The sequence below is a fragment of the Choloepus didactylus genome, chromosome 5 (genome assembly GCF_015220235.1).
Source record: "Choloepus didactylus isolate mChoDid1 chromosome 5, mChoDid1.pri, whole genome shotgun sequence".
Lineage (NCBI taxonomy): Eukaryota > Metazoa > Chordata > Mammalia > Pilosa > Megalonychidae > Choloepus > Choloepus didactylus.
Genome location: NC_051311.1, coordinates 133,873,291 through 133,885,552, shown reverse-complemented (window position 1 = coordinate 133,885,552; position 12,262 = coordinate 133,873,291). Strand labels below are relative to the sequence as shown.

At 42.2% G+C, this 12,262-nt stretch overlaps 1 protein-coding gene across 1 annotated transcript; it reads right to left on the bottom strand.

The window, feature by feature from the left end:
• Positions 1 to 262: 262 nt before the first annotated feature.
• On the bottom strand, positions 263 to 8,037 carry NPY (neuropeptide Y). The gene is made up of 4 exons (XM_037836910.1): positions 7,882 to 8,037; positions 6,727 to 6,914; positions 2,316 to 2,396; positions 263 to 451 (listed from the first exon to the last, which is right to left on the bottom strand). The coding sequence occupies exons 2-4, from the start codon at positions 6,912 to 6,914 to the stop codon at positions 427 to 429; spliced, it is 294 nt and encodes a 97-aa protein (XP_037692838.1). The 5' UTR covers positions 7,882 to 8,037; the 3' UTR covers positions 263 to 426.
• Between the last annotated feature and the right edge of the window lie 4,225 nt (positions 8,038 to 12,262).

Sequence of the window (12,262 nt, the reverse complement as noted above, 5' to 3'; positions counted from 1 at the left end):
AGAAAATTTCCCCAAATAAGCATTCCTTGTTTGTTTTCAAATACTTTTATATCTTACAAACACACCCACCCCCACCCATCCCCACACAGAACTCTGAGTCATGGTTACGATAAATAATCATATCTTTATATCTTCCACAGCAATTGCTTTAATATTGATGAATTGAACCCTGAATCTGCAACTTTGGGGGAGATTATAATTTAATGAATAATTTAAAATAATTCTCAGTATAGTGATAACAGAGTTTTCATTGAGGAGGAAACACTTTTGAATGCATGATACTTTATTTAAACAGATTACAAAGGAGAACACTGCCAAGTTCAGCACAGGGGTACATGCCTTGGTAGGACGGGCAGACTCTAGTTGTACAGGATGAAATATGGGTTGAAAAATAGGAAGAGACTGGAGAGCAAGTTTCACCTCCCATCACCACACAGAAGGGTCTTCAAGCCTGTAAGATATAAGAAGCAAAGTATGTAAGGAAGCTTCCCCACTTCCTAGGAAGCTAGTAAGAGTGAGATATTCTGTTCTGAAACTAAAAGAAGATCAGAAACTACTGAGAAGGGTCCTGTTGGCATTCTAAATAGGAGGCCCTGTAGAATATCAGAACGTGGCATAATGTGCAAAGGTGCAGCTGAGTAGTTTTCACGCATGTTAATGGGAATCTCAGGCAAATCTCAGAGGAAGTGTTTAAAAGGCTCTGTATATATCAAAGAAGCTGAAGAACTCTGCAAAATTTCTAAAGAGCAGAAGTACAGAAATCACACAAAACTGTAACAAGAAAGTTATTGTTACTCAACTCTTTGAATATGCTCCCTTGTTTCCCAGCAAGTCTTTTTATGTAGTAAGATACTGTTTATGAGACTTGAAAGGACCATTTTAAATAAAATAGCATTCACAGGCAACTTCAAGGCTGTCAAGTTTTGTCTCCTAACTGCATGATTGAGGCTGTCAATCAAGGTGCAATAAACTTTATTTCATGCACTAACTGTGTGATTTAAAGCCTTAGAACAAAACCCAGCAAGGTTCTAAGTGGGTCTAGATTGTCATTTTCCTAACAGTGAGTAGACGTACCGTAATCTAAACTTTTTATGTGGCTAATATCCCATATATGTCAATCAAACATGAAAAGGCATTTATCATTTAGTATTTTTTTTTTAAAAAACCCACATGAATTTTCCACCTGCTTTCCTTGCACTTTGATCTGTGAGCATTTGCTGTTTAAATCTGGGCTGGTACCTCTAGGGACAAGAGCACTGGAGTTTTATTCCAGTCCAAATCAGAGTTTCCCTCAGGGAAAACCAACCTGACAACTCCGTACTAGCCCCGTCCCGCTGGCTGGTTGGCCATCTCCCCAGAGAACTGAGGGAGGTTGGGAGGGAAAACAGTTGGCTCAGAAGGTCCCAGGAGTTGTCTGGACCCCAAAGAAGCAAGACACTGAGCAAGAGTTCTAGTGACCTCTTCTGGGGGACTTGGTTCTTGATGTTGTCAAGCTTTGGATTTGTGTAAGCCAGACAAACTACCATAGAAATGGGTGGCCTTCCTGGGGGTAGAAGTAGGAGGGCGAGTGCAGAAGAGCCAGGGGGTTATGAAAGCGGAGGGGCCCAGCTCTTTCAGCAGTCCTGCTTGTTAAGGAGGCACCAGAGAATCCTAGCATTTGACACAGGAGATATTGGAGGACACCTCTTCCCAAGACAGATCCACACTCCAAGAAAATCCCAAGGCCATAGACAGGCTGCTGGAATGATACTTCATTCAAAATTCATTCACTGAATGCAGTGAATTGTTCTGTGACATCAACTGAGCTAAAATATAAGTCAAAAAAGTAAACAAGAACACCCTGTGATTTATCTACAGTTTCATGTAAAGACAGGGGTACTGGAATAAGATCCATCAGGGACATTTTATTGAAGTCTAGACACTCGGTATAGAGTATAAAACCAAAGAATATGCCAGCCAAAGCTGGATGACGGGTCATTTCCATTTAGAGTTGGGGATTACTCTAAGCCCCCCCAAAGTTGGAAATGGGATATAGAGTAATTTCTGCAGAAAAAGTTACACACATTTGAAAGTTTCAAAGGAGCACCAAATAACTTGGACTTGAAAATATTACCCCACAGAAGTTTAGAGATTCATAAATGAATTCATGTGAAGAAAGGTCTCCCCCACCCCATTCTCCCATCCAATTTCTGGTGGCCCAAATCCCACCCAATCCTGAACTATTCCAAAGCTTCCCCAATGCAGAGTTCTCTGATTTCCCTCCCCTGGGCACCTCAGGTTCTGCAACAATGTCCCCATCACAAGCCTCCTCATACCTAGTTCTGGGAACGTTGTCTGTGCTCTCTCGCATCAAGAGGTCTGAAATCAGTGTCTCAGGGCTAGATCGTTTTCCATATCTTTAAAAAAAAAACAGTATTTTTAAAGAAGTTTGCAATAGTCATAAAAAAAAGAAACCTTTAGGAAAAAAAAGAAGAGAGTTTCACATTTGGGGTATTAAACCTAAAAATTATTTTCAGATGATCATCTGCTAACAAGTAATTTACTAGGTGTATGAAATGTACATTAGCAGAAGCATTGCCATAAACATGATTTTAATTGGATTATAGTTTAAAAAAGGCATTTGCTTAAATATTTTATAAATAGTTTAACAGATTGTTTAAACTCAACCAAGATGCCTAATAAATTCTTTCCTTTTCATACTATTACAAACAATACATATATAGATATAATTTTATAACTAGTTGACAGGAAATAAAACTACATCAGAGTATGATTTAAAATTTTTCCATAGTTAGTTAGTTGGCTATAGTTCTGCTGACACAGAGCAGTTTAAATCTCCACAAAGACATTTTAGAAACATTTTAGAAACATCACTAGAAAAGAAATCAGCATACTGATATTCTTAGACCCACTAATGTCTTTGAATCTTAGCTTCCTCATTTGTAAAACTAAAATCATAATCAGAGTCTTTGTGAAAACCCAATGAGAAATGTGTGTCACAATGCTTTGAAAGTGACAAAGTGATACGCAAACGCAAGTTACTGCTGCTGTAATGTACCCATTCCTACAGCTAGCAATAGGTCCTGTGTCCTATATTTCTCATTTTAATTTGGGGTAACAGCAGCTAAGAGCCTCCCTGATGCTGTGATTTTAACCTGCTTGCTCTATAAATAGGAAAGAATCCTACTTAATAAAATCAAGGATGGACAGAATATAAGCCTCAGTATAAGCAGCAGTCTACAGTCTGATACCAGAATCCTACTGGTCCATAGAAATGTTCTTGGCCTTTTTCTCCTGTAGCAGGATATAGATATGACAATAAATGAATGCAAAGTTATGTTTACCTGCTGAGGGTAGTGTGTACTACCTGCTCCAGGTGAGTGAGTTTTCCAGCATCTCTTCCTCTCTCTCTCAGCAAAAGATTTTGACAAGTCTACACCAAACTGCATTTTTGAAGAGGCTTATTTTCCCTTTCTCAGCAGCATTTTCTTCACAGATGAAAAACTAGCCTTGGCATGAAATGATTAACTAATAGGTAAAACAGCTGGACAAAACTGACAGAAGATAGCCAATAACTGCCTAATGAGCACAGTTAAATCTAAAATTTTCATAAAGATTTTCCTATTATTGCTCCTCTGCTAAGACTCAAGGGAAGCAAAAACAAATCAAACTCTGTGCCCCCCGGGTGCCCCATCATTTGTAAGATTTCTTCCAAGAATTCTGGGGTTGTGGTATCAGACTGTGGACTGCTGCTTATACTGAGGCTCATATTCTGTCCATCCTTGATTTTATTAATACCAAAACTCTGGACCAACCAGCTTAACTCATTTATCTACATTATGCTCCATGAAGGAAAGAAGTGGCAAATATTTTCTGTGATTTACCAGTAAAGGAGCTACACCTGCAAGGGAGGATTTGCACAGTCCTGAAACAAGTAGCATCCAGGACAGCATTGTTCACTATTCTTCCTTCTCTGTGTCTTCCTTCTTCTCTACTATGCTTTGGCCTTGAAAGATTGAGTCCCTGTAGGGCAGATTCTCAAACCTGGCTGCACATCACAATCACCTGGGAAGCGTTTAAAAAAAAAAAATCACGCCCCACTCCCACCTCCAGAAATTCTGGTTTAATCAGTCAGGAATGGAGTCCAGGTTCAGTATATTTTGAAAGCTCCCCAGGTGATTCTAATGTGCAACCATGGTGGAGAAACAATAATCTAGGGCAGCATTTCTCAACCTCAGTGCTATTGACATTTTGGGCTGGATAATTGTTTGTTAGTAGGGGCTGTCCTGTGCATTGCAGGATGTTTAGCAGCATCCTGTCCTCTATTCACTAGATGCCAGTAGCAACCTCTTCCAGATGTGACAACTAAAAGTGTCTTCAGGCATTGCCAAATGTCCCAGTTGAGAACCCCAGTTGAGACTGTATAAGCAAAAAAAAAAAAAAAAATGGGGTAGGTCCACACTCTAGAAAAAGATGCAGTTTTCAGAAACAATGAACCAGAGGTTTATACAGAAACAGGAATATGTTTTAAAACAGGAACTGAATAGAAAAAAGAAAGATAATGCTATCTATACAGACTAACATTTATGAAAATAATATCTATATCAGACTAACATTTATGCCAAATTAAAACATATATTCACACAATAACATTAATTTTCAAAGATACATACATCTCCAAGGATATTTGGCAAGCACATTTGAGTGGGTGTCTGTGTTGGAGGTAAAGAGAGTAGAGAATGGAGATGATGGGTGCAGAACATAAGCCTCTGATGTTTTTTAAGAAGCAATTCCATAAATTTATATGGAAGATGAGACAGGTAAGCCCACATTTCTGCTAGATGAGATGTAATTTTGTGTGTTATAAAATTTTGTCAATTATGAAAACAGAGAGCAAGAAATCTCTGAGGACAAACCTTCACTTGCTGGCCTGTACATAAACAAACCACCAGGTAATTTCTTGGAAGAAACAAAGGAAGGCCCGTACCTTACGCAATCGCAGACTAATATTTCCTCCCAGGGTAAACACATTCTACACAGGAAGCTCTGCTTCAAGAATGGCTTGTTCCCATCTATGCCATCCCTACCCAAGAAACTCAAGTCCCTTTCCCCTTCTATTTTCTTATCAAAGAAGTTGGAGATCACACTGTTAATCATGGTGACAACATCCAAGGAAAATCAACAAGATGGCTCCAATTCCGTTGCTCCTAAAAAAGCTTTCATAAAATGTCAGTTTCATGATCTGTGAAACAGAGATAATTATACTTACTTCAAACCTTGGAGGGAAAAACTAAATGAGATAATGCCTGGGAGAGCATTTTGAAATGCTAAAGCTTTATACAAGGGAAATGATAATCATCTGTGCAAAAATAAGTTCTATTATATATTATACTATAACTGAAATAATCAAAGGTTTTCCTAGAAAAAAATAGCAGCTGTGATTTTTATTTTTAAATTTACTATTTGCCTAAATCTCCCCCACCCCCAATCTGTATGACAGCATAAACGAGAATGTGAAGCAATGAACTTTCTGGGAACTTGATTAGGAAGGATATAAAACATGCTTTTCCCTAATTAAAATTTTCAGATTTCAAGGGATCACAAGTCAATACTATTCAATTCTGTCATTTTCATGTATTTCTGATGCTCTATGAATTGGGACTGAAAACTCTTGAGGTTGTCACACCCCTTGTTAATGAAACAATTAAAAGAAACTTTATTTTAAAACTATAAATTCACCCCTTTTGGAGACTTTCCAACTATTCCCTGACTTGTAAACAGTGGAAATATGGTTTTAAAAAATGCTTTATAAAGCAATTAAAACATGTTAAATAACATTAATTCTTTTAAAAGGCTCATCCTTTGTAGCTTATTAAAGTCATTTGATTTTAGTCATTAAAATAAGATATGATTTAGAAGTAAGAGGAACCTATTTTGAAAAAAATGGTAAATCATATATTATTTGTAAAATAGTTTGGATTTTTTTCTTCCTATTAAATGTTGAGAATGAAAATGTGGCATTTTGTTTTGACTTTCTGGGGGGTTCAGAGTAAAGTACCAAGTGAACTCTTTCTTTTCGGAATTCACCTGCTGTAAACGGGTTGGTCTCTATATTTTAGATTACCTGTTTTCATACTAAATCTCTCATTATTTGGACTGGAATTTTCAAGCATGGGGTAGAGATTAAAAAAAAAAAATGTACAGAAGAAAAGAAAATAGCTCTGTTTTCTTTTCCCAAGTCCTGTCTTTCAATTCCCCCAGGGCAGTTTGGAAAATGAGGCAGTGCCTTTGGCAACCAGTTTTCAAAGATACATACATCATAGGGTTGATTGGTTTTGTCTTGTTTTCTAGACACCCACCTCCCTCCTCCCTCCAGCATTTTCCTCTCCTTTTTCACAGGGCGCTTTCCAATCCAGGTTTCCAAACAGGCCCCCAAACACTCTGAGAACAAAATTGGCACAGGGATGACTGGTGAAAGGAGATGGCCAGCCACAGTCTGGGGAACCTGATACGCGATCACGATTTTATGATTGTAGTTGCAGACTGTAGGTACAGGACCTAGTGCTCTGCACGCACATTTAGTGAATGCTCAGTTTATGTCCAATACTGTCCTGTCCCTGGGATACAGCGAGAAAAAAGAAACGGCCCAGGTCTCCTAGGATCCCCAGGGTCTCCGGGTGTGTAGGTGGGGTGCGCCGGGAGTTGGGTACTGTGGGGTCCACCCACCTCTGCCTGGTGATAAGGTTGATGTAGTGCCTCAGGGCCGAGTAATATCTGGCCATGTCCTCCGCAGGCGCGTCCTCACCAGGGTTGTCCGGCTTGGAAGGGTATGCTTCCGCCAGCGCGCCCAGGCACGCCAGCAGGGACAGGGCGAGGGTCAGTCGGGACAGCCCCAGTCGCTTGCAACCCAGCATCTGCCGGCACAGAAGGCGCAGTGGGAGGGGCTTCGGAATGCAGAGGTCTCACGCCCGCACCTCCCTCCATTACTTCCCCGCACGTCCCTCGGGCTGCTTCCATCGACCCCCAATCCGCGCCCTTGACCTAGTCCAGCAGAGGGAACCCGAGCGTGGGGTGAGCTCCGCCCCGCCGGCTCAGGACACTACCTGCCCTGGCCGGGCCCTCTGCTCCTCCAGAAAACTCCGTGCAAATTGACCGCAAGTTGAAGGGCAGAGTCGCGCGGCTAGAGGCGTCGGTTTGGATACTTTTAAACAAAACTAGAAGTTCCTCCCGATGCGCTGAAGAATTATCATTTTCCAACCCTCGTCTCCAAACCCATGTCGGAGGATAAAACTTTCATCTCTGTTACTTTTGGACTCTCCAGCTACACGGAGGAACCTCGACAGTGAAGGCTGAGCTTACCTTGGGTGGCAACTTTGCGGGGGGTTGGGTGGAGATGGGGGTGTGGAGGGGTGGGGTGGGAGAATTGCTCCCCAGCACAGCTAGTCTCAGTTCGGATCCCGATGATCCCTGCAGGATCCCGAATGCCCGAGATTCCTCATTCAAGAGGTTGCCTGGGGAACCTCCCTCCCACGCACCGTTCTCTGGTAATTTAGGTGGCGACCCCCCGAGAAAATCGTCACGAGCCCTGAGATGAGGGTCCCGTGTTTTCCATTCATTTCCGCCAAAAGATTACCCGGGAAAGCCCGGGAGAAGAGAGAATGGACAATCAGAGGGGACCCGGGGACCCGAAGGAGCAAGTTGAGTTTAGCAGCCAAAAGGGGCTGGCGCGTGTGGGGGTGCAGGGGGTGCGCAGGGCCTGGGGAGTGGCACGCGACTCTCCCAGGGCTCCAGGGCTCCGCGAAGGGTGACAGAACGCCCGGGGCAAGTGCATGGGCGCCCCCTACGCTCCCGCTCCAGGTCAGGGGGACGGTGGACACTCACGGTGGCTGGCGGGCAGGTGGTAGGGAGTAGGCTGGATGGCGAGTGCTCTGCTGTCGGGCGCGCCTCTCCAAGGGATGCGGACCGGCGGATCGGGTGTCGAGAGCGGGTCGCAACGGGGCTTTTATGGTGCTCCCTCGCCGCAGCAGGAGGGGCCTTGGGCAATTACGCTCTGGTGACTCCCACCCCGCCGCTTCCCGCCTCCGACGCGCAGCAGGGGGAGGGGGCTGGAGCGGCAGGCGCACGAGCTTCGCTCTCCGAACCACTCATGCCCCAACGCCCCCGCCCCAGTCCCTGCCCAGGGAAGGGAGGATGCTCACGGTGCGAGCGAGTTCGCGCTCCTTGAACTCCAAAGTTCACACCCCTGACTGCCCGCGATGCCCCAAACCCCGCAATCATTCACGCCCGTCTAACCCTGCGGAGATCAACGGCCGCGATGCAAGGCACAGCCCAGGTCATCATTGTCGTGGTCCCAGGAACCACCAACCCGTTGGATACTGGGACAGGGATACCCAAATCCTCTACTTGAGCCGAGCATCTCCAGGACCCGCGCGGCAGCGGCTCGGGGAACAACTCCGCGCTTTTGGAAGAAAGCAGCAACTTGGCGCACAGATTTTCCTGCATTTAACGCAGGTCAGTGGCGGCTGAGCGAGAGGGTCCAAACGCCATCCCCCCAAGGGACTGAGAACCGGCCTCCGTGGCTTCGGCCTCTTTCCCCAGCTTGTTTTCCTGGAAGAGAAGCCTTTCCCAAGTACTCGCCCAAACGCAGAGAGCCCAACTGGATCAGGACCCACAGGGGTGTGGAAATTCAAAACTCCAGAGGCGGAATACAGTAAACTCACTTCCTAGATTTGCTGAAAAGAGCCACGTTTCGAGCGTCTGGGGACCCCTGAAAGCGCAGTAGCTAGAAAAATTTTGGTCTAAAGGTGGCCGGTAGTTAAATGAGCAACAAATTCTCCTTTATTTGCTAGAGCCTGGATAACCCTAATTATGTTCAATTAACATCGAATGAGAATATGTGTTATGACAGAAATGAAAACAGGTAAAAACGATCAAACTTCATTTGCACATTGCATTATACCTGTTGAATGAATATGAAAAAAAAGCCACAGAAATTATTCTTAAAGGATCAGGATTTTATGTAGTAGATGATGGTCTCAAAGTTCCTGAATGAATACTCCTAGAAGGTTGAATGTTCCTAACAAAAATGGCACCTTAGGAAATTAAAACGTTAAGTTACAAGTTATTTCAATGCTAACATAACAAGGGATTCCATTTAACTGCCACTTTGTTTTTATCTTGTTTCGACAGCATTGAACTAAATATCAATTACTATGCAGCTAGCAGCGCTAATACACACACACAAAGACACATACAATCCTATTATAAATTTTGAAGACCCAAATCACTTTCCCTTAGACGACTGCTTCCCTTTCCGTATTACACAGAACATGACAGGAACACAAATATCACGGCTCTCCGTGGAGCTCAGGGGGCACTCATGGGAAAGAACCTGTGGTAAAAGAGCAAAATATTTCTACTTTTCAATGAAATAATCTTATTTTTGGAGTGTATCATAGATTCACATCAATTAAGCCTAGACCTAAAAGGAGCCATTTAGTTTGAGAGAAATTACTTCTGCGCAGACATCACTCTTCAGTGGGAAGAACTGGAGAAATTTTATTATTTTAGCTTAGGGTGATGTCACTGGTATTCAAGAATAAGAAATGATTCCCAGGGTTCAGCAAATGGAGAATAAAAAAGCAGAGTGGTGTGCTCTACAGGTATGGGAACACCTGCTACCCTCCTTCTCTTTAGTCCAAAGTGCAGCCCCTCATCTTTGGCTCCAAACATTACGTCTCTTCTCTCTCAGACCTTGCTCCATCGATTGCCTCCTCTTTTTCCTAGAGCTTCCTATTCCCTCCCTCAGCTCATAAAATTTGCTTGGATTTGTACCATAAAAGAAACCAAGCAAAACTAAGACCCAGAAAAACAAAAACATCTGTTGCTCAACCCAGCTTCTCCTTCTAGTTGCTGAACCTTTTCTTTCCTTTGTTTCAAAGTCTTGTTTATTTATTTATTTATTTATTTACTTATCTATGTATTTACTTATAACAATTTCATTAAGGTTATGATTGAAATCCAATAAGGTACAAATGTCCAATTTGATAAGTTTTGCCACACACACACACACACACACACACACACACACACACACCTGGGAAGCCATCACCACAATCAAGACAGGGAATACATCCATCATCTCCAAAAGTTTGTACTTTCCCCCTCCCTTCTTCCTTTCCTGGCCTTCCCCCACCAGGCAACCACTGATCTGCTTTCTGTCATTACAGATTCATTTGCATGTTCTAGAATTGTATATAATCCTGTAATATATACCTTTTTTTTTTTTATGCAGCATCATTATTTTTATATTTGCCCATGTTGTTGAATATATCAGTACTTCATTCCTTCTTATTGCTGGGTAGTATTCCATTGTATGGATAAATCTCAAATTTTTTTATCCATTTAAGAACTTTGGGTTGTTTCCAGTTTGGGCTATTACAAATAAAGCTACCATTATTAGTCTTTGTGTAGATATAATACTAAGGAGCTGAAAGACTAAGTCATACAATAGGAGAATATTGTCCAACAGTCCTATAGTTCACGGATATTCTGGGTGTTTTTTAATTCTATTTTTTTTTCTCTTTGTGTTTTACTTTGAATAGTTTGTATTGCTATGTCTTTGAGGTCACTAATCTTCTCTTCTGCAACAAGAAGTTATTGTTGATCCTATCCAGTGTAGTTTGCACCCAAGACCATGTAGTTTTCATCTCCATAAGTTCAACTTGGATATTTTTGTGTCTTCCATGTCTCTACTTAACAGGATCAATTTTTTTCTAGCTTCTACTAATTCTATTATCTGTGTCATTTCTGGATTACTTTTGATTGATTGATGTTTCTCTGTATTATGGCTTGTATTTTCCTTATTTGTATCTTAATAATTTTTTATAGGATACAGACATTGTGAATTTTACCTTGCTATTTGTTAGATATTTATATATTCTTATAAATATTCTTGAGCTTTGTTCTGGGACACAATTAAAAATGTGGAAACTGTTTGATCCATTTGAATCTTGTATTTAGGTTTTGTTAGGTAGGACAAGAGCTGGTTTTAATCTAGGGTTCATTTTTCCACATTACTGAGGCAAGATTCTTCCTCTTACTTTAATTGATGTCCCCTGAATTGTGAAGTTTTCCACCTTGGCAGCTGACACTTTTCCTGGCCCCCTGTGAGCACTGAGTGCAGTTTTCTCTCATCCTTTTCTGTGGTCCTTTCCCTGTCTTGGGTAGTTTGGGCCCTTGCATGATCTGATCAGTAAGTAACTGTATATTAGAGGGGGGCCCTCTGCAGATTTACAGGGTTCTCTCTCTGTGCAGCTGCCTCCTATCCAGTACTCTACCTGCAAACTCTAGGTGACTGGTTTCCCCAAGCTCTCTAGCTCCACAACCAAGGCCACCAAAGTTTTGTTTTGGTTCCTCCCTCTTGTATACAGCTTGGATCATTTCTTCAGGTAGTAAGCTAGGACCTTTGTAGAGCTCCCCTCATTTGTTTCCCATCTCTAAGAGATCACTGTCCTTTGTTGCCCAAAGTCCAGTGTCTTAAATGCCATTATTTCATATATTTTATCCAGTTTTTCAGTTGTTTCAGATAGGAGGATAAATCCGGTTCCTGTTTCTTCATCTTGATGAGGAGTGGAAGTCTCACAGCAAAGCTATTTTTAAAAAGTTGCTCCTTTTTAAAAGATATTTGCTGCTTCTCTTTTGTGTTGGAGAGAAAACCACTCTATTCTAGGCTTTTGTCTGAATTAAGCCACTGGCCACTGAACGTACTCTCAGTAAGGCCTGCTAATAACCTTGGCCTGTGGACCTTTACCATTTCTCTAACTTCTCTTGACCATTACCTTCAGCAGTCCCCTGTGGTTCAAATCATTTCTGTCTGACTGTCTTATTTTCCCAGCCACTATGACAAATACCACACAATTAACAATGGGGATTTATTGTCTCATAGTCTCAGGGGCTGGAAGGCTTGCTTCTTCCCAGAGTCAGTAGCATTCTGGATGGCTGGCAATCCTTGGGTTCATCACATGGCAATGTCCTCTCCTTTCTCTTCCAGGTTCCGGTGACCTCCACATTCTGCTCCTCCACCTGGCTTTTCTTCATAAAGCCTCTAGTAATGGGAATAAAGCCCAAACTCATTCAGTTTGGTACACCTTAACTGAAAATAATATCTTCAAAAGGTCCTATTTACATTGGGTTCACACCCACAGGGATGGATTAAGAACATGTTTTTTCCTGGTACATAATTCAATTTACCACACTGACC